At 38.9% G+C, this 27,747-nt stretch overlaps 3 protein-coding genes across 7 annotated transcripts; 1 reads left to right on the forward strand and 2 right to left on the reverse strand.

The window, feature by feature from the left end:
* Positions 1 to 77: 77 nt before the first annotated feature.
* On the reverse strand, positions 78 to 4,041 carry lysmd1 (LysM, putative peptidoglycan-binding, domain containing 1). Its single transcript, XM_047360885.1, has 4 exons — positions 3,937 to 4,041; positions 3,483 to 3,691; positions 1,782 to 2,065; positions 78 to 810 (listed from the first exon to the last, which is right to left on the reverse strand). Exons 2-4 carry the CDS (start codon positions 3,660 to 3,662, stop codon positions 627 to 629), a joined length of 648 nt encoding a protein of 215 aa, XP_047216841.1. The 5' UTR covers positions 3,663 to 3,691; positions 3,937 to 4,041; the 3' UTR covers positions 78 to 626.
* Positions 3,965 to 24,286, forward strand: scnm1 (sodium channel modifier 1). Of its 5 annotated transcripts, none has more exons than XR_007037637.1 (9): positions 4,243 to 4,398; positions 4,556 to 4,626; positions 4,712 to 4,800; positions 5,397 to 5,491; positions 8,044 to 8,144; positions 8,237 to 8,358; positions 8,450 to 8,561; positions 8,661 to 8,863; positions 24,218 to 24,286. XR_007037637.1 is itself a non-coding variant. In XM_047360884.1 (8 exons), exons 1-8 carry the CDS (start codon positions 4,051 to 4,053, stop codon positions 8,770 to 8,772), a joined length of 729 nt encoding a protein of 242 aa, XP_047216840.1. In that variant the 5' UTR covers positions 3,965 to 4,050; the 3' UTR covers positions 8,773 to 10,047. The 5 variants fall into 5 exon arrangements, 3 of the variants coding, with proteins under 3 accessions (XP_047216840.1, XP_047216837.1, XP_047216839.1); XR_007037636.1 differs by lacking the exon at positions 24,218 to 24,286 and adding an exon at positions 8,941 to 10,047; XM_047360884.1 differs by lacking the exons at positions 4,243 to 4,398; positions 24,218 to 24,286 and adding an exon at positions 3,965 to 4,077 and having other exon boundaries at positions 8,661 to 10,047.
* Positions 14,178 to 27,747, reverse strand: tmod4 (tropomodulin 4 (muscle)). The gene is made up of 10 exons (XM_047360880.1): positions 27,593 to 27,747; positions 23,119 to 23,274; positions 21,925 to 22,081; positions 21,018 to 21,137; positions 17,340 to 17,432; positions 17,086 to 17,216; positions 16,342 to 16,449; positions 15,843 to 15,986; positions 15,578 to 15,722; positions 14,178 to 14,404 (listed from the first exon to the last, which is right to left on the reverse strand). Exons 2-10 carry the CDS (start codon positions 23,218 to 23,220, stop codon positions 14,382 to 14,384), a joined length of 1,023 nt encoding a protein of 340 aa, XP_047216836.1. The 5' UTR covers positions 23,221 to 23,274; positions 27,593 to 27,747; the 3' UTR covers positions 14,178 to 14,381.

The following is a 27,747-nucleotide window of genomic DNA, read 5'->3' on the forward strand; positions in this document are numbered from 1 at the left end:
TTTGAAATTTTGGAAATAGGGTAAAATTTCACAGAAACACCTAAACTGTAAAGGTTTCTTCAGTAAGGAATCAAGCATGAGTTTATTTAAAATTTAATCACATAAATATTTGACAAAATCAAAAACTAAGTCCCAGAAAATAATAAAAATGATGTTAAAAATATCCTACAAGAACATTTTTTTTTTACATTAGCAAAATACAGTGTTAACCTTTAACCTGTTTTGTTCTCTTACTGTTACAGTGAGTATGAGTATTTGCATCCCCTGAAAATGTCAAGCTGCCCTGCTGAGCTTCCATATGCAGACATACAACTGAAGCATCATGTGACAAAATTCTCATGTCTCTATTTTCTGTAGGAACAAGCCAAACTCAGGTGGAGACAAAGAAGACGTTTCATACAACCAGTATGTTCCCATAAATAAATATGTGCAGTTTTTACTAAATAAAAAAAAAACAGGCTTCCTAAAACAAATTCTGCAGTTAATGACTGAGTTACAAGGTTTTTCAACTTTGTACAGAAGCGTTGTTAGTAGAGATCTTGTCTTGCCCCTGGAGTCCAATCCCTTCACCACACATTTCTAGCATCGTTTTTTAATGATCTGAGTAAAATTAAGGAAAAACGGTGTCAGAGTTCAAAGATCTCGTCTTCCCTTTCTTTCAGCTTCTTGGTGAGTTTAGTGGTAGTGAGGGGAACTGCCCCAAGTAGTGCTTGCTGCTGAACTCTTGCTGATGAAATAACACTCTGTGACTTTGTTAACGGACGCCAATCTGAAGTTGTACTGGAGCAAGCTGCTTCTAGGGCTGCAACGCTGTTAAAAAAAGAGATAAACAAGTGATTCAATATTCTTTACTTTAAATAAGACTTAAAAGTATTGTTAAAGTCTGCTTCTTGTTTAAAGTTGTCTGGTCATGCTCAGAGCTCAGATTATAAGTTTCTTTCTAAAAGGAAATGTTCTTCAATACGTGGTCAAGAATTTCCATCCATATAAAGCTCATTCTGGACCACCCATCCATTGATTTATTCTAAATCTGCACAGATGGACAACTGTACAACAAGGACGGCTGTAGAGATCCATCTAAACATTAACCAATCAGGCAAGTTACAGAGGTTTAAAAAAAAAAATGAACAAAGCTTGCAAAAAGTCAGTTCATTACTGGTTCAGCTAGTGGACTATTTAATATGTTAAATTGGGAAAAAAGGAGAAAAAAGCATGATGTGGTACAACCCCATCAACCATGTTAGAGACACAAAAAAGATGTCTGACACAATCACCAACATTTCCTACATTCCCAGCAGCCAAGTGTGACCTAGGTATGTCCCAACCCTTAATGAGAGTAGGGCAGAGCCAGACCTTTAGTGTGTTGTCAATTCTTACTTTGTTTAGACATGACAAATAAGTAGTAGTAGTTGTCACAAAGCAAAATGCCTCCACAAGATAAAAAAGCCCCTAGATCACCTATCTGTATCCCTAAAGTTTAAGATCTTTCTTTAATCTGTCACCTGTGTTTTATGCAGGGTCATACAGAAAGTCAGCAGAAGAGCACATACATGCAATCATCACAGCATCATCTTGACCAACATGAGTATCTAACATTAATAAGGTTAATGTGAATGTGCAGCTTCAGAGTTTCATATGGACTTTAAAAATGTTACAAGCTGTAGATTTCTTCAGAAATATGCCCCCCTGATAAGATAACTCATCCAGTCAGTGGCAACACTTTAAAACAGTTATGGTACAAACATGTGACAAGCGTGCCTGAAGAAACAACGTAGTAGTACCGTCTCTCTGCATCTTGGCATCCTCTGGCTGCGGCCTGCTTAGACTTGTTGATCAAGTCATCCAGTCTCTTCAGAAATTCCCTAGGTGTAAGGTCAGATGCACCTTCTCTTAAATCCTCCTGACCAGTAGCGCAGTTAGTCTTTCCTTCTTTGTGGTCTTCCTCAGACAAATCTACCCTATTGCTGTGGTCATTCAAGTCTGACAGCACTGGGATAGACAGGGATTTCTTCAGGAATATTGAGTCGCTGGTGTACAGTCTGTTTGCTCTTTTAATTTGCTCCACCTGGAAGATAGATTCTCTTTATTAAGCTTGAAATTGTTCACCATGGGTGACCAAAGCTTGCATGTGCATCTCAATAGATAAGATTATCATGGAAAAGTTTATGTATTTCAGTAATTCAGCACAAAAAGTGACATTCCTATATCATTAACATAATGAAACAGATAATGAAATGTTTCAGATGTTTATTTCTGTTAAATTTGATGATGCCTTACATCTAATGAAAACCCAAAAATCATTTTCTCAGAAAACGTGAATGTTAGAATATGTTTTACTGCTTTTTTATTACAGAAATGTCAGTTTATTGAAATGTATTGTATGTTCTATTCATATGAACTTAGGGAAGCCAGGTTTGCTTTAATAGATGCCTTTAGCTTGTCTACATTGTTGGGTCTCTTTAAAATACTCCATAGACTCTCAGTAACATTGAGGTCAGGTGAGCTTGCTGGCCAATCAAGCACAGTGATACTATGGTTAAACCAAATATTGGTACTCTTGGCAGGGTGGACAGGTGCCAAGTCCTGCTGGAAAATGAGATCACAAAGTGCTCTAAAATTTGCTGGTCGATGGCTGCACTGATTTTCGACTTGATAAAACACAGTTGACCAACACCATCTGATTGTGTGGCTCCCTAAATCATCACCGACTATGAACGCTTTACACTGGTCCTTAAGCAGTTTCAATTCTGTGCCACTCCACTCTTCCTCAAGGCTCTGGAGTCTTGATTTCCACATTAAAAGCAACCCTTACATTTGTCTAAAAATAAGGCTTCGATCCCTAAGCAACCGTTCAGTTTGTCTTCTTCTCCTTAGCCCATGTAAGACATTTCTGACATTGCATCTGTAGTGGCTTTACATGGGGAGGACATCGGTTGTAGTCCATGTTCTGGATACACCTGTGTGTGTGCTGTAGCTCTTTAAGCACTGCACTAGCTGCAGTCCATGTCTTGGGAATCTCTGCCAAAGTCTTGAATGGTCTTTGTTTCACAATCCTTTCAGGGCTGTGGTTATTGCCGTTGCCTGTGCCCCTTTCAATCACACCTTTTCCTTCCACTCAACTTTCCATAAAAAGCCAGCTTTGTTTAGCAACCTAATTTGTGGCTTACCCTTCTTGTGGAGGAAGTTAAGTGTCAAGTCAGCAGTCTTCATTATTTCTGAATTAAAAGTCTTACATGATATTCTAAAACTAAATGTTGTTTTTTTCATCAAAGTTAACAGAAATAAACCATTCAAGTATATCAACCTGTGTAATGAACCATATATGCTGAGTTTTACATTTTGAATTGACTGAAATAAATTAACAAGTGTTCTATTCAGTGAGATGCACCTGTACAGATGTCCATAGTGGTGGGTGATGTATCGTGTTTTTAAGGCAGACAGCTAAAAGTTTAATTATTGAACTAACATTACAGCATACTTACAGTGACTCCGTATTTTAAAGCCAGGCCCTGAAGTGTTTCCCCTGGTTTAACTGTGTGCTCAACGAGTCTCTGGCGAACCGGAGAGAGCGAAGATCGAGTTAAACTGCCGTAAGACCTTGTTCTGCCTCCGCGTAGCAGGCCGCCTCCCCCGGGTGGCAACGGCGATCGCTCCGCGGACATATTCCAGAAACATTTGGGTTGTTAGCAGTCTGAGTGGAGGCAATACGATTCAAGGCGAACTTTATCCTCGTTAATATCATAACAGGACCAGTTTTATTTCAGTCCGCACGTATGCCCACTAGTAACAGTTAAGTTAGCCGGCTAACAGAGTGTTTAACTTAATCTGCGTTAAGCCGTCTTTTGTGAAACCTGTTACGATATCAAGAACACAGCAGTGGGTGAATCTCACTAACATATCTAATTTCTGCTGAAACATTAGTTAAACATGGCTTACCTGCCAGTAAAACATTTGAAAAGTTGCTCTGAACCCTTAAACAATAATATTATTTTCTATCTCGCACTCAGCAGCAGCGTGTTGCCATGGCTGCCGTGATGAGTGACTGGTCTCATGATTCGTCACAAACGCTGCGTTCATGTTAGTTGGAATAACTAGCTACCTTTTGAGTTTGTATACAAAATCACTGATTTAAAACAGCCAGCACTTAAAGTAAAAATTATATATTATTTATTTTTTCTTGAAATTGAACGATCTACTGGAGCTGAATACGATTTATGTATTATTATTAAAAATTGATCAATTGTTCGATATTTCCCACTACTTTCCCGAACGCATCGTGCCTATCGGAAGTAGCTTTTTAGCTAATCTGTTTTTGAAACCTGTTTTAAGATTGCTGCTCTATTTATAATGTCGTTTAAAAGAGAGGGAAATGATAAGAGTCAGCTCAATATTCTGAAGGTAACAGTTCAGTTTATATTACTTCCTTTGTGGTAAGAATATAATGCAGCTGCCATTTAAGATTAAAGTTAGCATCCCATTAGCCACAGTTTGATCTGTCGTACCCTGTTTAAAAACGTACTCTGTTGATATCCAAATTTATTGAAATGCTTTCCAGAAACGTCGTGTGGCAGACCTTCTATCTAACTTTATTCCAGAAGATGAAGCTGCTCTTATGAAAAATGGGAGGTAAATGAATGCACAAAACGTGTTTGTAACTGAAAATCTAGTGGATTTAAGTCGGTATAGTAACAGCTGTCGGTTTGATTTCCAGATACACTTGTCTTGTTTGCTCCTACCGTCCCGTGTTTGATACGGTTGACATGCTGACAGTCCACAGACAAGGAAATAAACATCTAGAAGGTGAGGTTTCCGAAAGAAAAAGACACTCCAGGGAGCAGTGTTTTCATTTCTGCAGCAGCAACGTTGTTTCATCAGGGTTGGGAAATAATTGATGATCAGCATATTGTCATGTTTTAATGTTGTGGGATTATAAAACGTATATAAATCCCAGATGCTCTTTTTTTTTTAAATTTCCCATCGTGCAAAACTTTAATAACACCATAAATCTATACAACATCACACATGGTTATATTGCAAAGGACAGATCTGCTGCCCTTCTTTTGAACCGCTTGTTCTTATGGTTGCTTTAAATGAGCATTATGATTAAAACACATTTAACTAAAACTCCATTACATGATAAATACACTTGTATGTAAATACCTTTACATTTAAGCACAAAACAGACAATTCTGCAGTATTTTCTTAATGAAAATCAAGACAAATTGAAATTTTCTTTAATCAGAAAATATTTTTGCTAATTTATGAAAAGCAGTCTTAATAAACAACATTCTTTATTTTAGTTTTTAATATATATCAATCATAAAATGTAAACTGTCTTTTGTTGCATTATATTGATATGTTAGATAAACATATTTGTTTTCATGTTGCATTTTCAGGATTGAAGGCATTCTATGGCAAAAAATCAAAGCTGAAGAATGAAATATCGAAAAGACGACATGAAAACTACATCCAGTCCGAAGAAAGACAGCAGGTTGGTGACTTTGTCGTATTCACTCAGGTCTGTGTACACCACTCAGTCATAAAATGTTGACTTAATACTGAATGGGTCCTACTTCAACAGCCAAAAATATCAAATTAATTCAGGATGTAAAAAGAGCCTCTCATGGTTATCAGAGATGATCTTGTGAGTGGTCTTTAACAGCTTTAAGAGGGTGCCTAGTCCATCTGAATGCAACAATTTGAGTTTTCCCAGAAGAACAGTGCTCTAAAACTTCGCTTTAAAGCTATTGCCAATTGCATTTTTACTTCAGCAACACATGATATAGCATTGCTTTCACACAAAAAGCACACCTGCTGTTGCTGAAGGTATGAAACTCAAAAACCTATATTTCAGTCCCACGCTATTAAAAGTGTGTGCATGTTTGTTTGTGTGTTGCCCTGCGATGGACTGGCGACCTGTTCAGGGTGTAACCCTGCCTCCCGCCCATAGACTGCTGGAGATAGGCACCATCTCCCCCGCGACCCACTGTGGAATAAGCGGTAGAAAATGACTGACTGACTGGCTATTAAAATAATTATAGGAAAAAAATGTTAATGCAGCTACATTCCAGGGAACTCGTTTTTAATATAATTACAGGTCCTTCTCAAACAATTAGCATATTGTGATAAAGTTCATTATTTTCCATAATGTCATGATGAAAATGTAACATTCATATATTTTAGATTCATTGCACACTAACTGAAATATTTCAGGTCTTTTATTGTCTTAATACGGATGATTGTGACATACAGCTCATGAAAACCCAAAATTCCTATCTCACAAAATTAGCATATTTCATCCGACCAATAAAAGAAAAGTGTTTTTAATACAAAAAATATCAACCTTCAAATAATCATGTACAGTTATGCACTCAATACTTGGTCGGGAATCCTTTTGCAGAAATGACTGCTTCAATGCGGCGTGGCATGGAGGCAATCAGCCTGTGGCACTGCTGAGGTCTTATGGAGGCCCAGGATGCTTCGATAGCGGCCTTTAGCTCATCCAGAGTGTTGGGTCTTGAGTCTCTCAACGTTCTCTTCACAATATCCCACAGATTCTCTATGGGGTTCAGGTCAGGAGAGTTGGCAGGCCAATTGAGCACAGTGATACCATGGTCAGTAAACTATTTACCAGTGGTTTTGGCACTGTGAGCAGGTGCCAGGTCGTGCTGAAAAATGAAATCTTCATCTCCATAAAGCTTTTCAGCAGATGGAAGCATGAAGTGCTCCAAAATCTCCTGATAGCTAGCTGCATTGACCCTGCCCTTGATAAAACACAGTGGACCAACAACAGCAGCTGACACGGCACCCCAGACCATCACTGACTGTGGGTACTTGACACTGGACTTCTGGCATTTTGGCATTTCCTTCTCCCCAGTCTTCCTCCAGACTCTGGCACCTTGATTTCCGAATGACATGCAGAATTTGCTTTCATCCGAAAAAAGTACTTTGGACCACTGAGCAACAGTCCAGTGCTGCTTCTCTGTAGCCCAGGTCAGGCGCTTCTGCCGCTGTTTCTGGTTCAAAAGTGGCTTGACCTGGGTAATGCGGCACCTGTAGCCCATTTCCTGCACACCCCTGTGCACGGTGGCTCTGGATGTTTCTACTCCAGACTCAGTCCACTGCTTCAACAGGTCCCCCAAGGTCTGGAATCGGCCCTTCTCCACAATCTTCCTCAGGGTCCGGTCACCTCTTCTCATTGTGCAGCGTTTTCTGTCACACTTTTTCCTTCCCACAGACTTCCCACTGAGGTGCCTTGATACAGCACTCTGGGAACAACCTATTTGTTCAGAAATTTCTTTCTGTGTCTTACCCTCTTGCTTGAGGGTGTCAATAGTGGCCTTCTGGACAGCAGTCAGGTCGGCAGTCTTACCCATGATTGGGGTTTTGAGTGATGAACCAGGCTGGGAGTTTTAAAGGCCTCAGGAATCTTTTGCAGGTGTTTAGAGTTAACTCGTTGATTCAGATGATTAGGTTCATAGCTCGTTTAGAGACCCTTTTAATGATATGCTAATTTTGTGAGATAGGAATTTTGGGTTTTCATGAGCTGTATGCCAAAATCATCTGTATTAAGACAATGAAAGACCTGAAATATTTCAGTTAGTGTGCAATGAATCTAAAATATATGAATGTTAAATTTTCATCATGACATTATGGAAAATAATGAACTTTATCACAATATGCTAATTCTTTGAGAAGGACCTGTACAGTTGTGTTCCTGAAAATGTGTGGGAACCCTGTAGGCAGGAGTCAGTCAGATCATTTACCAGAGGGCAAATGAATCATTAAAAACAACGTTAATTAAACAAGCTGCCTTTCCTTGAGTAACACTTTTGAACCACTTTCTTGTCTTGTGTGAAATGCGTTATGTGGTGTCACTGGGAGTGCCTTATGACTCTGACAAATTGCACCTTGCCAAGCATTTTAAAACAGTTTTGTGCTGGAATGTTGCATGCTGACAGGTTATTTACCAGAATTGTTGATTGAGTGAACTCAGCAGCATTTGAGAGAGAATTTGACAAAAAGTGTTCTGTGTGCTTTCAGGAACCCTCCGGTTCAGCGCCTTTAATAGCACAAACCCGGAGGCTCACCCATCATGCTTTACTAAAGACTGTACCGTACAACAGCCGTCACAGAAACAGCAGGTGTGTGGCTATGGGATGTGCAATACCTTTTATTATTTGCTCTCACAATGAAGAGCTCAATTTTAAGCATAGCTTCTGTCATTCTTTTCTAGTTCAAAACCTGAAAGAAGACTGACAAGTACTGGCTCAGATCCCACTGGAAACCCATCTGAATCCTGTAAAGCTGAAGTTCCCAAAACAATATCAGCAAGCAACTGTGTTAACTCTAACGCAGGTAAATCTTTCACTGGAAATCAGTGTGCTGATTTTGTTTTATTTCTGAAATTGTTCTTTTTCTGAAATTGTTTTTTTAATAATCAATAAAGAATCGTCATCAACATCAGTCAAAACAGGACACAAGGCTGCAGTGAAACACGTTGCAGAAGCTCTAACATCACAGAGGAGGAGGGAACTGGATCACTATCTCAAACTGAAAAGGTGCAAAGCTATTCTTTTACTTGCTCTTGTTAATGGAATTGAAGCAAAGCACCAGCATGGTTTGTGATTCATTTCATTATGCAGTATGTATTTTTTTAGTGATGGATGGGTTCAAGATTACAACGGCCAGTGGGTCAAAGACCAGAATGTGGAGTTTGATTCAGACGAGGAAGAACCTGCACCTCTTGTTCCTTTACCTACTAGCGACTGAAACGACAAGCAACTGTGAGAAGCCTATTATTGTACCACAGTGGTATGTTTATGAGCAACAGTTCTACTTGGAGGAACCAGAACTCCCATCGGTGAGGACTTTGCGAAACTGACAGAACAACTTATAGGTCAGAGTGTATTGTTTTTCTTTTCTGATTCTTCACCATAGGGGATGAAAGAAAAGGATGTTGGACCTGTGTGGAGTGACCTGTGTTGCAACTGCAAGCCTTTATTTTCTTTTGAAACCTTTATGACATTGTCACTGTTCTGGACAATGCTTTAGGTTCTTCAGGATGCACCATGACCCATTTCAGATGCATCCAAAAAGCTGCTTTTCGCTACCCGAAAGGAGCTGCAGTATTGCGTGACAAGTTGTTGCAGCTCATTAGTACCGCCACTATGTTGTGGGACATGCTTTGTGTGCCGTAACCTGCTGTTGTGAAATACAAGAAACCGGAACAAAACAGTGGTGCAAATGTTTCTGCCAATTCTAAATTCCAAATAACTTTGAATATTTTTCATTCATTTTATTAAATACACATTTCTCTTAATCTACCGAGAAGTTTTACTCTGGGTGTTTATAACAATAAGCCAAGCACATGTTAGAGGATGCTTTTAATCACCTCACCTGTATTAGGTCCCCTCTTACACTGTTCAAAATGGCAGTTTTGTTTACCAGTAACATTAGCAGTTCTGTGACTGGACCTCCAAACATTTCCATTGTCTAATCTTGGATTTGAACTGCAGACCTTGCAGCATTTTCTGCTCCTCTTACCTCTTATATACAAAATTTATTTCTTATTCACTTGCTGGAAGTTGTTGGTTACTGCTACTAGTACTACTTGAATGGCATTGACCAGGTACATATAAGCATTATGTCAAGTTACAGATTATTAATCAGTTTAGGAAACTGGAAACTTGACCTGCTGGATCCATGCAGGTTATTAACAATAGATCACATGTAAAGGGTTCAGGAGTAAAGTTATAAAATGTATTTTTTTTAAAGAACTTAAGCTGTACTTGTTTTCGTTTGTAAAAAAAAAAAATTATAATAATTCTATCAAATTGCCTCAAGGGCATGGTCAGCCTCTGACTGTTCTGTCACGCTTGGTTTCTAAACCACCCTTCCTCAACACAAAACATGTTGAAATGTGTTTAAATTTACATGACTCTTAAATACTGTTGTAATTGTGCAGTGGTATACTCGTTAACATTATCATGTCATCTGATAAACAAACGTAGTCTTTGGAATTAAAGAGCAGCAGTAAAAACTAAATGTGTGAATGTGTTTTGCTGAGAAATCGCCTTCTGTCAGATGTTCCAGTTTTCAGTCAGCTCTCTAATTAACTGGTGTAAGTTTGGGTGCTTAATTGTTCTTCGTCATGCAGACTTTGGTCAGAGTTCTGCTTTACTTGATTGGCAAGAAATGTATGAAACCACGAGAGTGACAACATGAGTGCAAAATAACCAGATATGAATTAATCTCTGATTTCTGAGGGAAAATGTGAAATTATGAAAGGAGGCCCTGTTGAATTATTTGACTGCAAGTGTCCCACTATAAAATAAAACCCACTTTAGGTTTGTATCAAAAATAAATAGTCCATTTGACTGTAGCAGGTTTTTTTCTTACATACACTAAATAGACATGATCTCATTAAAGGTACAGGCTATGATGAGCAAGTATAATAGGCACTAAATGTTATTGTCTAATTTTGTTTCACACCAGGATATTCCTGGGGATGCGGTTCAGTTTAATGTAGTCACAATTCAAATCTTCATTTAACTTTTTTCACTTTCACATTATGCAGGTACAGCAGCTGCTATCACTATAGGCTGCCCAGTGTTGGCAGCAACTGAAGTTATCAGCCTGTTGCTCTTTACATGAAAGCATGCAGCAGCACAGAAAAAGATGGTAGATAAGTAGATTCTAAGACATCCTGGTTACTCAGAGATAGAGCAAGTTACTGCAACAAATTTAGATGACATATATGTCCATAAATCACATGTATAAAATATGTTGCTTCCTTTCTTTGGTTTGCGGGATAGTCCGGATGAGGTAAGCTAACTTCACCATGGCTTACGTGCAAACGATCCAAGACAGTTTTCAGGGGTACCAAAGTTTGGATGAGCTGTCACACCTGCTCAAAGGAAGCAAACTACTCAAAGAAAAAAAAAACTGGTTCTGTTGAAGTAGACAGAACAGCTCCTGTGTGACTGTGCCTTGAAAAGGTACCTCCAGTTTACTGGCAAAGATTAGAGGTGATTTAAATTGATTGCAAGCCAATTCTAAAGCTAGATTTTAAATGGCAGAGACACTTACAGTACAGACCAAATGTTTGGACACACCTTCTCATTCAAAGAGTTTTCTTTATTTTTATGACTGAATATTGTAGCTTCACACTGAAGGCATCAAAACTATGAATTAACACGTGTGGAATTATATACTGAACAAAAAAGTGTGAAACAACTGAAAATATGTCTTATATTCTAGGTTCTTCAAAGTAGCCACCTTTTGCTTTGATTACTGCTCCGCACACTCTTGGCATTCTGTTGATGAGCTTCAAGAGGTAGTCACCTGAAATGGTTTTCACTTCACAGGTGTGCCTTGTCAGGGACCATCAGTTGTGTTGTGCAGGAGGTGGATACAGTACACAGCTGATAGTCCTACTGAATAGACTGTTAGAATTTGTATTATGGCAAGAAAAAAGCAGCTAAGTAAAGAAAAACGAGTGGCCATCATTACTTTAAGAAATGAAGGTCAGTCAGTCCGAACAATTGGGAAAACTTTGAAAGTGTCCCCAAGTGCAGTCGCAAAAACCATCAAGCGCTACAAAGAAACTGGCTCACATGAAGACCGCCCCAGGAAAGGAAGACCAAGAGTCACCTCTGCTGCAGACAATAAGTTCATCCGAGTCACCAGCCTCAGAAATCGCAGGTTAACAGCAGCTCAGATTAGAGAACAGGTCAATGCCACACAGAGTTCTAGCAGCAGACACATCTCTAGATCAACTGTTAAGAGGAGACTGTGTGAATCAGGCCTTCATGGTAAAATAGCTGCTAGGAAACCACTGCTGAGGACAGGCAACAAGCAGAAGAGACTTGTTTGGGCTAAAGAACACAAGGAATGGACATTAGACCAGTGGAAATCTGTGCTTTGGTCTGATAAGTCCAAGTTTGAGATCTTTGGTTCCGACCACCGTGTCTTTGTGCAGCGCAGAAGAGGTGAACGGATGGACTACATGCCTGGTTCCCACCGTGAAGCATGGAGGAGGAGGTGTGATGGTGTGGGGTGCTTTGCTGGTGACAATGTTGGGGATTTATTCAAAATTGAAGGCATACTGAACCAGCATGGCTACAACAGCATCTTGCAGCGGCATGCTATTCCATCCGGTTTGCATTTAGTTGGACCATCATTTATTTTTCAACAGGACAATGACCCCAAACACACCTCCAGGTTGTGTAAGGGCTATTTGACCAAGAAGGAGAGTGATGGGGTGCTGCGCCAGATGATCTGGCCTCCACAGTCACCGGACCTGAACCCAATCGAGATGGTTTGGGTTGAGCTGGACCACAGAGTGAAGGCAAAAGGGCCAACAAATGCTAAGCATCTCTGGGAACTCCTTCAAGACTGTTGGAAAACCATTTCAGGTGACGACCTCTTGAAGCTCATCAACAGAATACCAAGAGTGTGCGGAGCAGTAATCAAAGCAAAAGGTGGCTACTTTGAAGAACCTAGAATATAAGACATATTTTCAGTTGTTTCACACTTTTTTGTTCAGTATATAATTCCACTTTTGTTAATTCATAGTTTTCATGCCTTCAGTTTGAAGCTACAATATTCATAGTCATGAAAATAAAGAAAACTCTTTGAATGAGAAGGTGTGTCCAAACATTTGGTCTGTACTGTATATGGTGTAACTATAAATGTCTCTGATTCTTCAACACAGCCTGAACTATCTTAACCAAGTTTCTTCATAATTTCAATAAATATAATTTAGAAACCATTCTCCATTTTTCTTGAGCTTTCTCCATGTCACTGGTCATAATCTGACACTGCTTCAGTAATGCTGATTTATTGTTTCATTGCATGTTAAAAGGGTTCTCTTTCTGTACTGGAAGTTTCCACTAATGTTTTTCCTGTGCAGACTGCAAGGCAACGTCGCTGCCATAATTTAAGAGAAAGTTATGCAAGACAGTTATGTTCCAAGAGATTTAAATCAAGCTGTGTGACTGTTTATCCATCGTCAAAGTTTGAACTCTGAGCAGCAGGGCTTCCCTTTTCCAGACTAAAAATTCAGATGTTTTGTTGGAAGTTCTATACAATACTAAATTAAATTGTTTGCTGGAAATTAAGGTTAGTCTAAATGCATTTTGATTGCATTGTGTTTCATAGGGGTTGTGTCTTATTGCAATTTACTGTTTTTTTTCTCAATAAATGGCTTTATTAAAACTACAATGAACATACCGTACTAAAATGATTTTTTAGAATTGAGTATACTTTTACTTTGAAATTCTAGTTTCCAAACATCGTTAGCCTCAAAGTATAATTGCTTTACTCATATTTTGGCTCATACGACTTAGGCAATTATGCTATGAGGCTACCGATACTTGTATGGGTTTGTATGAAGGATGTGCCACACACAGCATGGCAGGCAGACACAATGATATTGTGCCTACAGGGCAGCAAAACCAGTGTGAAGTCTACTCTAGTTTAAACAAGGGCAAAAAAAAGAGTACTTTAAGAAAATAAACTGTTGAAAGAAACGGGTGCTATAAGAACCCGAAGTGGTTGAAATCATCAGAGGTTAGCAGCTGCTTCTGTTTGTAAATCTCTGGGTTCACAAAAGTGCAGCTCTCTTAAAGTTGGTTCTTATATTTGGAACAAGGTAACTCAAGCTCAGCTGGCTCAGTTATGTTTTGCATCAGAGTCAAGAAAGGGAGGGTATATAGAGTAAAAATAGCTCAGGTGTTTGGGTAAAGTCATTAGATCAGGAAAGAATTAAAGTAATGATATTCCTGACATGAGAGGTTCGTCCTAAAAATGTCACACTATTCTGAGGTAAAAATATGATTGTGCCATGAAATATGCAGAGAATGGCGACATAAGAAACGTTGCTTGCCCTACATTAATAGGTTGACTATCAGTTTATTTAGTTTCACTTGTAAAGTCACTTAACATGTATTTACGTTTTCCATATATGCAACAGTATGTAGAAGCAACAAAATTAAACTTGCCAAAGATGTAGAAAAAAATAGTCCAATAGATATTTTTATTGAAAATATTTACAGTTTCCCTCGCCACATAAAATTTAGCACCACAAAAGTGAAAAAGTTTTCATGAATCGAAGAATTGTCTGTGATGATGTTGGTGATGAAGAAACTAAATCACAAAAAAGACGCTTCACATTTGATCACATCATTTTATAATGAATTCAGCAGGAAATGAAATGAAATGGTTAAGCATGGATGTTAGACATGGTTTCCACCGTGAACCAGATTCATTTGGGATGATTCCTTCATCTCTGGCACACCCCAGAGAAAGCTGACACATCGTCGTCATCAGCAGTCTTTTTAGGCTCTGAGGGGCTTAAGTGTTTTCTCCTGTTTGCTTCATCTCAGTCTCTGTTGGCGAACTGTAAAAGAAAGAAATCTTACAGTGACATTTTCAATCTTTGTGTTACAGTTGCTCTAAATAGAAGATATTTTTGTATTTACAGCTGAAGTTCTGATCAGAAGTTTACACTTATCAAAAGGATTAATGTTGATTTTTTTTTGCTTTCGTTGATTGATTTAAACCATTTGTTTCCCAGAGTGAATTGATAATACAACAAGGAACTTCAATGAGTTTTAAAACATGAAGTCTGATTTTTTTGTTCACTTTTTTTAATGCCCACAATGCCAAAATTATATATAAAAGCTCAAATATATACAAATACCCCAAAATGTCCCTTTCCAAATTCCATGACAACCAAATGTTCCTTTAAGCTATAAACAGACTTATGGCATTACTCTAGCTGGGTACTTGACCACTCCTATTAGCAGAAATGTTACAGTTCATTTAAATCATTTAGTTCCCTGATACAGGGATAAGTTTGAGGTCAGGGGCAGACGCTTGAGTGTTAGCCTGCTTTATCCTCTGGATAATTGGAATTATTGTCATGTTGGAGCACTGGATTTTGTCCAATTGTCTGGCTCTTCAGATGAAAGAAAAATGGTTAACCAATGCTGGAACCTCGGTTAACCACCGAGGTTCAAGCCTGCTGAAATACTAGTTTCCTGTTTAAGTAGTATGTTTGGAAGAGCATCTCAAACCTAAAAACACTTCCAACTGTCAAGCATGGTGGTGGTAGCATCAATCCGTTTTCATACCAGTGCTATTGGTGAATTGCACAAGATGAATGGAATAATGAAGGAGGTCTATCGCCAACCTCCATCTTCACCTCAATCAACAGCTAGATGGCTGAAGCCCTGACACAACTGGATGTTCCAGCGGGACAATAAACCAAAACACATCTAAACTGGTTTTGGAATAGATAAAAGAGCCTCAACCGCGATCCAATAAAAACATGTTCAATGAAGCTATTTGTTGTGTGACCAGTCCATCCTAAAGAAAGGTTCAAATGCATCATTAAAAGCCAACAGACATGCAAGCCTATGATGCGGGTATGTAAACTTCTTGCTGGAACTTGATCTGTTTCAAGTTACAAGTTATTTACCAGTACAGGAACGTCTCTGTTGATCTATTTTAGATTACTAAAACAAAACCCAAATAATTTGTGATTCTGAAGAGAGTAGGTGGTACTCACGCATGTCATTGTTTCTTGTGATGGCCATGGCAGCTCTGGCACGAGGACCCTGCTGGTTGAAGTGATAGCCAAACTTGAGGATGCTGGAGTTGTTTTCCAACATGGAGGCAATCTCCATCTCAACTGTGTCGCCCAGCTTCTGCCTCTGTATGAAACTTCATCTTAAATAAATATCTATCTTTTTGTTTTGTTTTTTACAGGTTAAATATTGATAAGTCCAATTCTAAGTGCATTGCAACAGAGAATGGACTCATTTGTTTCTTACTTGGTTGTCAATCTTGAGCTCCACCAGTGTAGCATTATTAGCCATGGCTTTAATGATGGCCATCATGCCATCTGAGGTAATGAAATTGGATTCAATGTTAAGACTCTGCAAGCTGGTGTTCTCCTGTAGCATCTCAGCACATGCCTGGTGACAACAGCACACAAAGCAATGCACATAATACGATCAGATTGCATGTGCATAATCTCTGTCTTTAGTTTGATGAGTGAAAATCATATGATGACCACCTGAAGGACACCGGTTTATCAATGCTTTGGGTAAATATTTTTATATTCTTGTGCACTTAAATTTATGTCACGTTTACTACATTTTCAAATAATCTCCTAAATGTAAAACTGCAGTGCTGCATAAAATATATATTCTAGTAGGAAATCTAACTGAATTGTAAAAAAATAAAATAAAAGCAATTACAATAACCTCAGAATCAAAAATATGCTGATATTTTTGCTGCTATAGTTATTTAAAACTCTGATGTACTCACATAAGCCACAGGGTCATTGCTGCGAGTTGCAGCAATGCTTAGAACCTCCACATGGGAGTTCTCCTTCATTGCCTCAAAGACCTCCTTTAGAGTTGGGATGGGAATGTCCTGCAGGTGAAAAGGTCAACTTGATTGTCTTGATTTGAGTCAGGTTTAAATTACTTAAACACTTTTTAAAAAGGGCTGCACGGTGGCGCAGTTGGTAGCACTGTTGCCTTGCAGCAAGAAGGTCCTGGGTTCAATTCCTGGCTGGGGGTCTTTCTGCATGGAGTTTGCATGTTCTCCCCGTGCATGCGAGGGTTCTCACCGGGTACTCCGGCTTCCTCCCACAGTCCAAAGACATGCCAGTTAGGTTAATTGGTCAATCTAAATTGCCCTTAGGTGTGTGAATGAGTGTGTGCATGGTTGTTTGTGTGTTGCCCTGCGATGGACTGGCGACCTGTCCAGGGTGTACCCTGCCTCTTGCCCATAGACTGCTGGAGATAGGCACCAGCTCCCCCGCGACCCACTATGGAATAAGCAGTAGAAAATGACTGACTGACTTTTTAAAAATGTTTTATAGACCATATATATATGTGTTGTATCACATGGTAAAATGGCACATGAATGGCAAAAAATTCTAACATTAACTTGAAAAATAGTATGTCTTTAGTTTGTTTTCTAGGAGGAAAAAGGTATATTTGCATTTTTAGAAATTAAAGTAGCACTGTTTTGTTATTTAATTTAATGTACCACTGAAACTACCTTAATGTTGTTAAGGTTGACCTCAGTCAGGGAGCTGTCATTGTTGAGGATTCTCTCCAGAGTCTCCTCCACGTTGGTGGGGTTTGGAGGTTCTTCAGGGAAGATCTTGAATGGATCTGGTTTCACAACACCTGGATGTGATAGGAAAACATAAGTGAGACCAAAGAGATGTGAAATAAATCAGGATCACTATTAAATAATTCTTCAGAGATTAGATGGGAAGAAAATGCATTTTTAAAATGAGTATCACCCACTGTTGATGCCCTCTGTGTTGGCGATTGTGCCCGTGGTGCCCAGAGCATCGTAGTACTGCTTGTTGCTCATCAGGGTGTACATTCCAAGGATGGCTAAAAGTACAGGAAAACAATCACTTGTCAGTTTTCTTTTTTTAGTCTGTGCTGTTACTGTGTCCTTACACAGACATCCCTCATGACAAGTCTCTACACACATTTTTATCTCATTGTGTTCTACAGGTTTTAAAACAAAAAGATTCTGACTGTTCCATGATGAAATGTCTTAATCTCTATATGTGTTTGAAAACAAAATTCCTGTCTCATTTTATCTGAGCTGAGTAGCACAAGAAGGTCCTGGGTTCAACTTGTTGTAAAATGGAGGTTTTGGCCCTCTTTCCCCCCTGGGGAAGCACCACCGGGTCCGTTTCTCTCCAGTTCCGAGACCCAACCAGTGAAACCAGCAAAGTATTTACCTTGTGAAATAATGAAAAATGGTTAAGTATAAAATGAAGATTTATTGCCAAAATGCTCAGTGAACAAAGTATACAGTTGAACAGATACAGAGTGACATTCACCTTCGGTACCAGGCTCCCCTCAGCTCATCTTAGGGATGGAGCGTGAGTCCTGGTTTTATCTATGCCTGTTCTTAACCCTCCTAAAGGGTGTCATCCTCTTGTATCAATTTATCTTTGACTATGTGCGTCTTATGTGATCAGAGGTTATGGTGTGTAAGCATGCAGCAGTGAGCGGTGTGGCAGATAAGCAACAAGGGCAGATATATTTAATTAGGGCAGCAATGAGATTCGAAAAAGCCACAGAATCATACATCCATAACAGACTCCCTGCCTGGGGTCTTTCTGTATGGAGTTTGTATGTTCTCCCCGTCCATTCGTGGGTTCTCTCCAGGTCCTCCAGCTTCCTCACAAAGTCCAAAAACTTTACTGTTAAGGTAATTGTCAGTCAATCATTTTCTACCGTTTATTCCATAGTGGGTCACAGGGGAGCTGGTGCCTATCTCCAGCAGTCTATGGGCAAGAGGCAGGGTACACCCTGGACAGGTCGCCAGTCCATGGCACACAAACAACCATGCACACCATCATTCATACACCTAAGGGCAATTTAGAGTTACCAATTAACCTAACAGGCATGGCTTTGGACTGTGGGAGGAAGCCAGAGTACCCGGTGAGAACTCATGCATGCAAACTCCATGCAGAAAGACCCCAGGCTGGGAATCAAACCCAGGACCTTCTTGCTGCAAGGCAACAGTGCTACCAACTGCGCAACCGAGCAAGGTAACTGATCACTTGAAATTGCTCTAAGGTACGGAGTGTGTGGCCTGGTTGTTGCTCCTGTGTGTTTCTATCCTGTTTATTCCTGTGATGGACTGGTGACCTGTCCAGGGTGTATCTCACCTTTAATCCGATGAGTGCTGGAGATAGGCGCAATGGACAGACAAACGGACGTACTTATTAGGTGACAGAAATTCTCCTTTGGTGAAGGTTTATTTTAAATGTATGTAAAGATAAATCCCAATAAAATTACAATGAGAAAATATAAGCCACATTGATACAAAATAAAACAAAAGCATTGTGAACATGATGACTTGTTTAGAAGTCTTTTTGCAGATAGAACGCTTTTTTTTTTTTGCTTGCCTTTCCTGGCAAAAAATTTATAAATATAATATAATGTGACAAAATCGCAAAGCTGTTCTCAGAAACAGTAGTTATAAAATTAAATATTAATTCAGTGATTCACAGCAAAGCGAAATTTTGAAGTGTTTTCCTGTAAATACAGGACACTTTTGAGTTTATGAACAACTATTAAAACACTGATCCTTTTTAAACAGCCTAATATTCCTTTTTTCTAACGTTTTTTAGAGTAATAACAAATTAGAAACATTTTATTAATGTTTTGCTTGGGAATGAAAGCCACATTGTTCCCAATGGATTTGTGAAAATATTAGCCATTTTTTAAAGAATGTGTAGCTTTAGTCACTTTTTAAACCCATTTGAACCCAACTATAGCTGGCTGGATACGTAGCCAGACAGGTACCCGTTAAAGGCTACTCTGTGTAAAAAGCAATAAGTGCAACAAAGGTGAAATAAAAGTAAATAAAATATATTCCACATGCCTTTTGCTCCTCCTTTTTCTGCTGTTATTACAGTTTGTCACCAGCAGGAGGCAGACCCGTTGTTTTATTCCTGCTCTTGTAGGCTTCCAGCACCAATGTGATCCTGAAGCCAACTGCTGGGACAGCACCCACTTACCCACCCACTAGCCTCCTGGCCCAGTGTGGGGAACCATGGGAAGGGCCTTGAGAGAAAAGAGAAGCCAGGGGGGACAGCTGCTTGATAGGGGGGCAGGGATTTCTGGGAGTGATGTAGGGGTGTTTCTGGCAATTAACACCCGCACGTAATCCGGCTTGGCCCTGACAATAAACCCACAGTAGGTTTAAAACACAAACTAGGCTGCTGAACTAAAAAGTAAACTCAGATTGATAACGTGTTTGTCAAAATCTGAACAAAATTTTTAATTAAACTTTTAAGACCAACTTGTCTGATGCTATCTGAGCTTAGATGGGACAGTCTATTCATTTTTTTAGTATGTCTACCATAAAAGCCCACACAAAGACTCACATGGGCTAATTGAGGTTTAATCCTGATCTGGATGGTGTCCAGGGTCAAACATCCAGTCGCTGTAACAGACTGATGGTGCTGGACAAACACGCTCCCCCGTTCTGCCTTTCTGGATGCCTGCTCGCCTGACTGGACTGTCAGAAGAGTGTGACTGCTTGTTCAGCTTGCTTTGCCAAGTTGGCCTGTTTAATGATTCAGTTTCATTCACTCCAGACAGACTTAAATTCTCAAATTAGTGATTACCAACCATTAATTTGAACTTCTGAGCCGATGTTAACTGTCTGTTGTGAGGACAGCAGTTTTCATTTTGATTGTCTTTCAAGTGGTGTTCAGACAAATCCTCCATTGCATTTCCAAGCTCCGATTAATAAAGGACCCATTCTAAATAACTGGACACTCCACATTCTGGATCCTAAACTTCTAAACTTAATTTAAGCATTTACACCTTCAAGAAACATGGAAAACTGAAGCCCTATGTGTCAACATAGTGCCTTCCTACATGTCTGCTTTAAACAGATACAGTATCTTTGCTCTCACCATCTCTACATCCTCCCCACCCTTTCTTCAGTGGCCTCTAGCCAGGCTTATTTATTTTAGTGTTGCTGAGCTTGGAGAATTGGAACCTGCTGCATTTCTGGCAGTGTCTATTAGCTTGGGACAACTTTGCTGTCTTAGTGTTGAGGGACACAACAGTAGAGACAACAGGCCTGTATGACTGAACTATGTGGGTCAGAGTGGCTGTAGTGAAAACAATGAGATCACACTGTGCAAAGTATGCCATTATTACGGGTTAGTTAGTAGCTGCTGGTGGGAAACGTGTATAAACATGTTTTTGATTACATGTTTTTTACTGTTGTCTTGTACATCTATAAGTTATTTAATCCAAAACAGTATCTTAAATAAAAACGTACCAAAGCATCTTAAGCACATGCATTGGACAGATTTCAGTTTAATGACCAAATGTAGTTATTTTTGTGCTGCAAACCTGATAACATTTATAATAAACACTTCGATAACATAAGAACATGCTACGTTATCAAGACAGTAACAGTGCTTTTCTAACCTGCAATGTCACACATCTCTGCATCTGTGGCGTTTTTCAGAGCCTCTTCCAGCTCCGGCTCCAGGATCACCTGCTCATGCAGGGGAATCTCCTTTGGCTTCTTAGGCACAAAGGCCTTTCCTGGACATAGAAAGGAAGAACAACACAGATATATATATATATATATATATATATATATATATATATATATGTATATATATATATATATATATACATATATATATATACATATATATGTATATATATACACACACATATATATATGTGTGTGTATATGTGTGTGTGTTGCAGAAATGGTAGCAGCTAAACCTACTGCTTTATGCTCATGGGGTCATTAAATGAGGTTCTGCAGATTTTTTTTATGTTTTGATGGAAAACGTGTTTGGACGATAGTTCATCATGGAGTAAGTGTTTTCAGAGTTAGGTAACAGCCTGAATCCTACACTGGATCTTACAATGTACTTTCTCATCTTTCTTCTGTGATTAATCTACGAAAAAACACCTGTAAATCACACACAAGTGAAATTTAGAGCAAAAATGCTTGTTGTATTTCTAGTTTCAATTTAATAAATCTAAAGTTATTGACCTAGAGTGCAAACCTACTGTTACAAATCATTTAGGCCTAAACATGCTGGACAGCAGTTGTATAATGAATGTAGCCTCAAAAGTCAGCCAGGTGCAAAATCCCACACAGACCTGAAACTAAGTGCAGTGAGCTTTGGTGCAATGGTGCATTGCAGACTGCAATGGTGTAGATGTTTGAAAAGCTGGGATATGTCTTTTAAGATTCTAGACATACACAAACTAGTCCATCATTAATATTTTTCTAGCAGTTATAACTCAAAGCAGACAATTAGCATTTTTTTTAACAGAGCATGGAGAGTTCCGAGAAACTGCCCTTCCTGACCTTTCTTTTGCCCAGTGAAGGGCACAAGGTCCTCCCTGTCGGGGTGCTCCAGGGCTTCCTTTTCAAGGTGCTGCATCAGGGCATCACGGTCAAAAGCCCCCGTTGGGCTCTTCTTCGTCTGGTCTCGCTGCCGCAAGCCAGCTGGGAGCATGGCATTCTGGGAAAATACAAGATCATTTAGGTTATGCTGATTAGAAATCAATGGTATTTTAATGTCTGTGAGATTAGCAGTAAGAGAAACTGTGGCATCGTAAAAGGTGTAGGCATATGTTCTGTTAAGCCATCAGAGGTCCATTAGAAAATATAAATAAATCAGCGGCTCCATAAGTGGTAGGTTCTAAAAACAAATTTCCAAGCTTTGCATATCTCACAATGCATTGTTTGATCTCACATCCAAACATGGAAAGACTATAGCACAAATTCAAACCTACCAAGATATTTCCATCTACCTAAACTAACAGCCAAGCGCAGAGAGAATTAATCATAAAAGCAGCCAAGAAGGCCATGGTAATTCTGGATGAGCTGCTCAGTTTGGAGCATGTCAAAACAAGCACTCTACAAATGTGACTTTATTAAAAGCAAAAAGGAAGCCATTTTTATGAGAAAGCCATGATAATTCCTGTTTGCAGTTTGCCACAAGCCATGTAGGGGTGCAGCAGACATGCGACAGAAGATTCTTAGATCAGATGAATTCAAATTTTTCCTTTTGGCCAACATACAAAATGCTGTGTGGAGGAAAACATTGTATATAACCATAAAAAACACCATCCCGAAACATAATGCATTGTGCGTATGCTTTACTTCTTCTGGTATCTTTTTTGATTGTCATATAAAATCCCAGTAAAATACATTGATGTTTGTCAAAATGTGGAAAGCTTCAAAGGGAGTGAATAGTTTTGTAAGGTGCTTTATAGAGGAAATGATGCTCATAGTGACAGGGTAGTTTTTGCATAGTCTTGTGATAAAAATTGTGTGTAGTTCTGTTTGAACACAGAATATTAAGTCCAGTTTGTAGATGTTGCATTTTGGTATCAGAGAGAAAAACAGAATGATAATGTCAACATGTAATAGAACAGTGACCACATTGATCTCAGGTTTAAGAAAAACCTGCACCAGGTTTGAATTAGACCAACATGGCTCAGACGTAAGTGATCAAAAACTGACCACTTGGCAGGTTTCACCATTATGCCATACCTCAGGGTCCATCTCCTGCAGTTCACACTCCAGCTGCTCCAGCTCCTCAGGACTGAGGCCTTTGAGGATGGCATCCTCATCGATGTTCCTTGGGTCCGACATGACTCACATACACTCACTCATACACACCACTGCACACCCCTGGATTTGAGGGCACTGTGAGGAAAGAAAGGATAAGGAAATTATTACAAATTTGTTAAAAAGTCTTTAACTTGCCTCCTGCAATGTTAACATGTACGTATAAATACTAAATGCTTTTAAATTATAAACACTCAAAAACAGAGTCAAGGATACATGTTATAGTTCATATTTAGGAAGTCAGTTCCCAGCTCTTCCTATAAACAACAAACCTGTCTGCCTACATTTAATCTGAGAACCTCCTCAATTCCTGTGTATGGGTCTCCTGTCCTGCTCTCTTTGTTGGATTCTTAACCGAGCATATCAACTGCTCTAACTAGCATACTGAATAATGATAGACGCATGATAGATGCATTTCTGATAATCAAAAAACACAAATAAGAGCCACTTTGCTCTAAAACATATTAAAGCTTATGAACCACACACTGATGCCCTGCATCAGTGACACATATGGCACAAAGAGAGCAAGGTCCTTGTAACATTAAACCCTTCGCTCACCACATAGCAACTAAGAATAGCAGAATGTAGAGAGGACTGAAAAGAGCAATCCCTTATTTATCATTGACAAACACCCGGTCATACTGAAGCTGGTCCACCCAAAACATATCTGCAAACACAAATTCAGGACCACTGTCATACAAACAAGGAGCAGAGGGTTCATTGTACATAACAAAAATGTTAAACAACTGAGACAAACAGAGTATGCGACCTTAGGGTTTGATGGGCAAATGTTTTCATTTTTCATCTAAATTTGGAAAAATGCTCTCTGACCATGTTACAGAATAGGGTTTTCTAAATAGATCAAATATATATAAAAAAAATTGAATATTAAAGAAAATATTTAGCAAAATATAGAATTAAAAAGAGTTCTAATAAAAAATAAGGTAAATTCAGAAAGAGCTAAGCCAAAGAATGAAGCCTTCGATTTATTGGTCTGTCTTTGTTCTGTCTTTATACTCAGAGGACACTCCAGGGCAGAACCAGAACTCGCTGGAGGGAGTATATATCCCTTCCCAACTGATCGCACCCTGGGATCCCACAGAATAAGTTGGAGGGTGAGTTTGGCGAGAAAGATCTCTGGGATTCCCTCCTAACTCCTTAATCTGTTACCCTGGAGACTCAAACTCAAATAAGCGACATAAATAGATAAAACCAAATCAACTCGAATGTAGAGGTTTCACCTCGGGGTCATGCATTGGTTGTAAATTAGCGAATGTAATAATTTAAGAGTTGAATTGAAGAGTTGAAGGAAAGTTTGCCACAATGGCAAAAAAGCAAAAAGACTCAGTTGTGTTTGTTTGTGTAATGTCCGTAAATCAAGTTCCTGTTTGAATTCAAGGACTTACGCAGAGCAGCAAGGTCCAGATAAACCACTGCAATGGATCAGACAAGCATAACAATGGATCTGGGAGCCCAGATACCAAGCAAAATTAACCGTTCTCTTCAAAAAATGGTCAGGGCTGGTTTATCCTAAAACGTTGGAGTCAACAATCCAACCAAACATAATATCAAAGCTAATCTGTCCACAAACAAACTGACCATCATGCACATGTGAATTAAGTTTAAGATCATCAATTTATAAAGCCATAAAGAGACAGATAACTGTTTTTAAGATTAACATGCGGTTAAATGCTACGATCTGTAGTATCAACATTAACCCATTAACGCTTTTCTCAGTGCCATGAAAGTTTTTAAATCTAAAATCAATGGATATTAGTTTAAGGCAAGCATCCAACAAAACATAAATACAGAATAAGTTAGACCACATGATGACACTGCTTTAATTAGTTTGTCCCTGTGCGACCCGACCTTTCTGCTGGCTTCGCATCACTAATGTGTAAAGCCAATGACACCAACTGGATCGCAGTTAAGTGTTGAGGAAGGTAGAGGAGATTTAAAGGATAAGGAGGAGAGGAGGGTTTGTAACTCAGAAGACAGTGGAGAAAAACTCAACTGTGATTTGCTTTTACAATAAATGAGAGGTTTTAATCAGTTTTTAAAACACACATGCTAGCAAAGTTTGTATAATCAATACTATATCTGTCTCCAAAACTCCCATCATTATTGAAACAGAATTGGGTGTATTTTGCAACCTTCGGAAAAATAAATTAAAACTTGCCCTCACTGCTGAATTATTAACTAAAACAGCTAAGCCTTTTCTTTAACAGTTTGTCACTCCGCAAATGTTGACCTCTGAACTTTATGTGATGAAATACAGTGAAACCAGAGAATAAAGTTCTAATATTATTACAAATTTCCTCTCATTGCTTCAGGTAGATTTAGATTTTAGATTTTTATGTTCATTGAAAGTCAGTCAACCTCAGTGGAAACAGTGGATACAACCATAAATATGATTTGTTCCCAGAGTTTCTATATGCAACAAAAGAAGCTGTGATCCAAGCAGTCGGATGGCTGACACCGGCCTCTGCCAGTTGGCTGTGGACTGTTTATTTTCCAGTCAAACGCTCAACCTCTCCTGCATCTGCAAGCTACTTTGAGGTGGGATCAGCTAACTCGGACCGTAATTGTGGTCATTCTGTAACAAGGTCTTTATATGAAATTTAGATGCTGAAAAATGGAAGAAGAAAAAAAAAAAAAACAGGTATGTCTGACAGTTTTTCTGATTTTAATAATAAGAAGTGCAAATTCCAACTCGTGACTGCATCTAAAAAGGAAGAAAAATATTTTTCAGAAGTGGAAAAATGTCACCTGGTACACAAGATGAATCCAAGATGCATTAAAGTGAAGAATCATCAACTCAAGCAACTTCTGTGGGTTCATCGTATAGCTTATAGTGGTATGATGGCAAACTAATTGTTCATCTTTTGGGTTGATTTTTTTTATTCTGCTAAAGTTTTCTAGAAAAAATGTGGTAAGTGTTTATTGAAAATCTCAACCTGTCTTGTTTAATCAGAAAATTTTAATAATGAATCTGAATTTAGGACCTTTATTAGACATGACACTGTTCAAAAATATTGGTCTTAGTGCTGAACGTGTTCTAGAGCAAACGTAAGATGCAGATAATGATTGTTTCCCAGCTTTTATATCCCTATTAACTGTTTAAAATAAACTGTCTACATTTTTCACAGAAAATAAAATTGATCCCAGAGATCATCTTTGTGCATTTTTAAAAACACACAAGCCTTATAAAATTTTTAAATTGTCAGTTTTAAAACTGGACAGTTCTAATTAACAGACGTTGAAAGATCTTAATGTTGACTTTTTCCTTACCTGTCAGTTTCACAGGGTGCAGCTCATCCTAAGCAAAGCTTAGATGTAATGTTATGTTGTGTCAGTTAAATCTCTTATAAGCTATCATTATGTTGCCTGTTTTTGCACCTAATGGATTTAATTTTAAGTAATGCAGCTGCAAGACATAATAGTGTTTTTTATGTATATATTTTACATGAGATTGATTTTTACAAAGTTGGAGGATATACACATCCTCTGAAATTATTAACACATATTTCGCTATCATTTGGGGAACTAATAAACCTTTTGGGTTTTAGTAACCAAACTCCTGCTTTGATTGCCCTTTGGATTTCTACTTTTCTGTAACTAAAACCAAATAAAAGATGTTTTTTTTTAAAAAGAGTGAGGAATCATTCAGCACCAGACATCTCTGAAGATCTCTCACCATGCGAGGGTCATCTTCTCCATGCCTTACCACCCGAGTGTAACATTCCAAATCAGCCCTCAGATTAATTTTAGTCTCACAAGTCAGCTACATTCAGTCGTGTGAATCCTCCTTGACTTGGGACTGCTACTTGTACCATTTGGAGCCTCTTGAGAGCAACTATTAAAGCTTTTATTTAAGGAAAAATCCCAAAAGACAATCTGATCCAGGGAGAGAAATACAGATGTCACCCATTAATGGAGCTGCGTTGGATTTGATGAAGAGGCAAAGGACAAACGTTACTCTGTCTCCCTCCAACCTACAACTTCCAGAGACAAATTTCCAAAACCTCTGTGACAAATTAACTGCACATTGATGGGAAGCTATCGGATTTAACCCCTTCATGTATCATGCAGACTGATTCAACTATAACACACTATCACAGGTCTCCGCATAGCCTCTGCTGAAAGAATACTGGGAAAATCTACCTCACACAAACTGAACTTGTTTAGCTTTCATTGTAAACCATATTTAGCAGCCAAACACGAATCCTGAAGAACCTCTGAACAACATATCTAGGTTCAACAGCTTGTTCAGCTTTGCTCTATTCTAGCTAAAAGAACCTGAGTAATCCAAATAGACACAGAAATCATTTAAACTATGCACCCCACATAACAAAGAACAAAGAGCAGAGACAGAAGAAAGCAGTCTCCCTCCTACCTTCACAGAAGCACAGGGCTGAAGCCCCTCAGCAGGACAGAAGCTGAAGTTAAACCAGGTTCCCTCTCTTATTTTCCTCCCTCCTCCCTCTCTTGTTTCTCTCTCATGTGTCAGGCTGCAGGGTTGCTATGCTGAGATGGGCTCACCAAATGCAC

The sequence above is a fragment of the Girardinichthys multiradiatus genome, chromosome 3 (assembly GCF_021462225.1).
Source record: "Girardinichthys multiradiatus isolate DD_20200921_A chromosome 3, DD_fGirMul_XY1, whole genome shotgun sequence".
Taxonomy (NCBI): domain Eukaryota; kingdom Metazoa; phylum Chordata; class Actinopteri; order Cyprinodontiformes; family Goodeidae; genus Girardinichthys; species Girardinichthys multiradiatus.

Coding starts and splice junctions, on each gene's coding strand:
- lysmd1 (XM_047360885.1), bottom strand. CDS start 3,662: ATGTCCGCGGAGCGATCGCCGTTGCCACCCGGGGGAGGCGGCCTGCTA. Junction 2,066..3,482: donor CTTTAAAATACGGAGTCACT/GTAAGTATGCTG, acceptor TCTATCTTCCAG/GTGGAGCAAATTAAAAGAGC. Junction 811..1,781: donor TGCCAAGATGCAGAGAGACG/GTACTACTACGT, acceptor TTTTTTTAACAG/CGTTGCAGCCCTAGAAGCAG.
- scnm1 (XM_047360881.1), top strand. CDS start 4,348: ATGTCGTTTAAAAGAGAGGGAAATGATAAGAGTCAGCTCAATATTCTG. Junction 4,801..5,396: donor AGGAAATAAACATCTAGAAG/GTGAGGTTTCCG, acceptor TTGCATTTTCAG/GATTGAAGGCATTCTATGGC. Junction 8,145..8,236: donor AGCCGTCACAGAAACAGCAG/GTGTGTGGCTAT, acceptor ATTCTTTTCTAG/TTCAAAACCTGAAAGAAGAC.
- tmod4 (XM_047360880.1), bottom strand. CDS start 23,220: ATGTCGGACCCAAGGAACATCGATGAGGATGCCATCCTCAAAGGCCTC. Junction 17,217..17,339: donor CAACACAGAGGGCATCAACA/GTGGGTGATACT, acceptor TATCACATCCAG/GTGTTGTGAAACCAGATCCA. Junction 16,450..17,085: donor TCAACCTTAACAACATTAAG/GTAGTTTCAGTG, acceptor TTTCACCTGCAG/GACATTCCCATCCCAACTCT.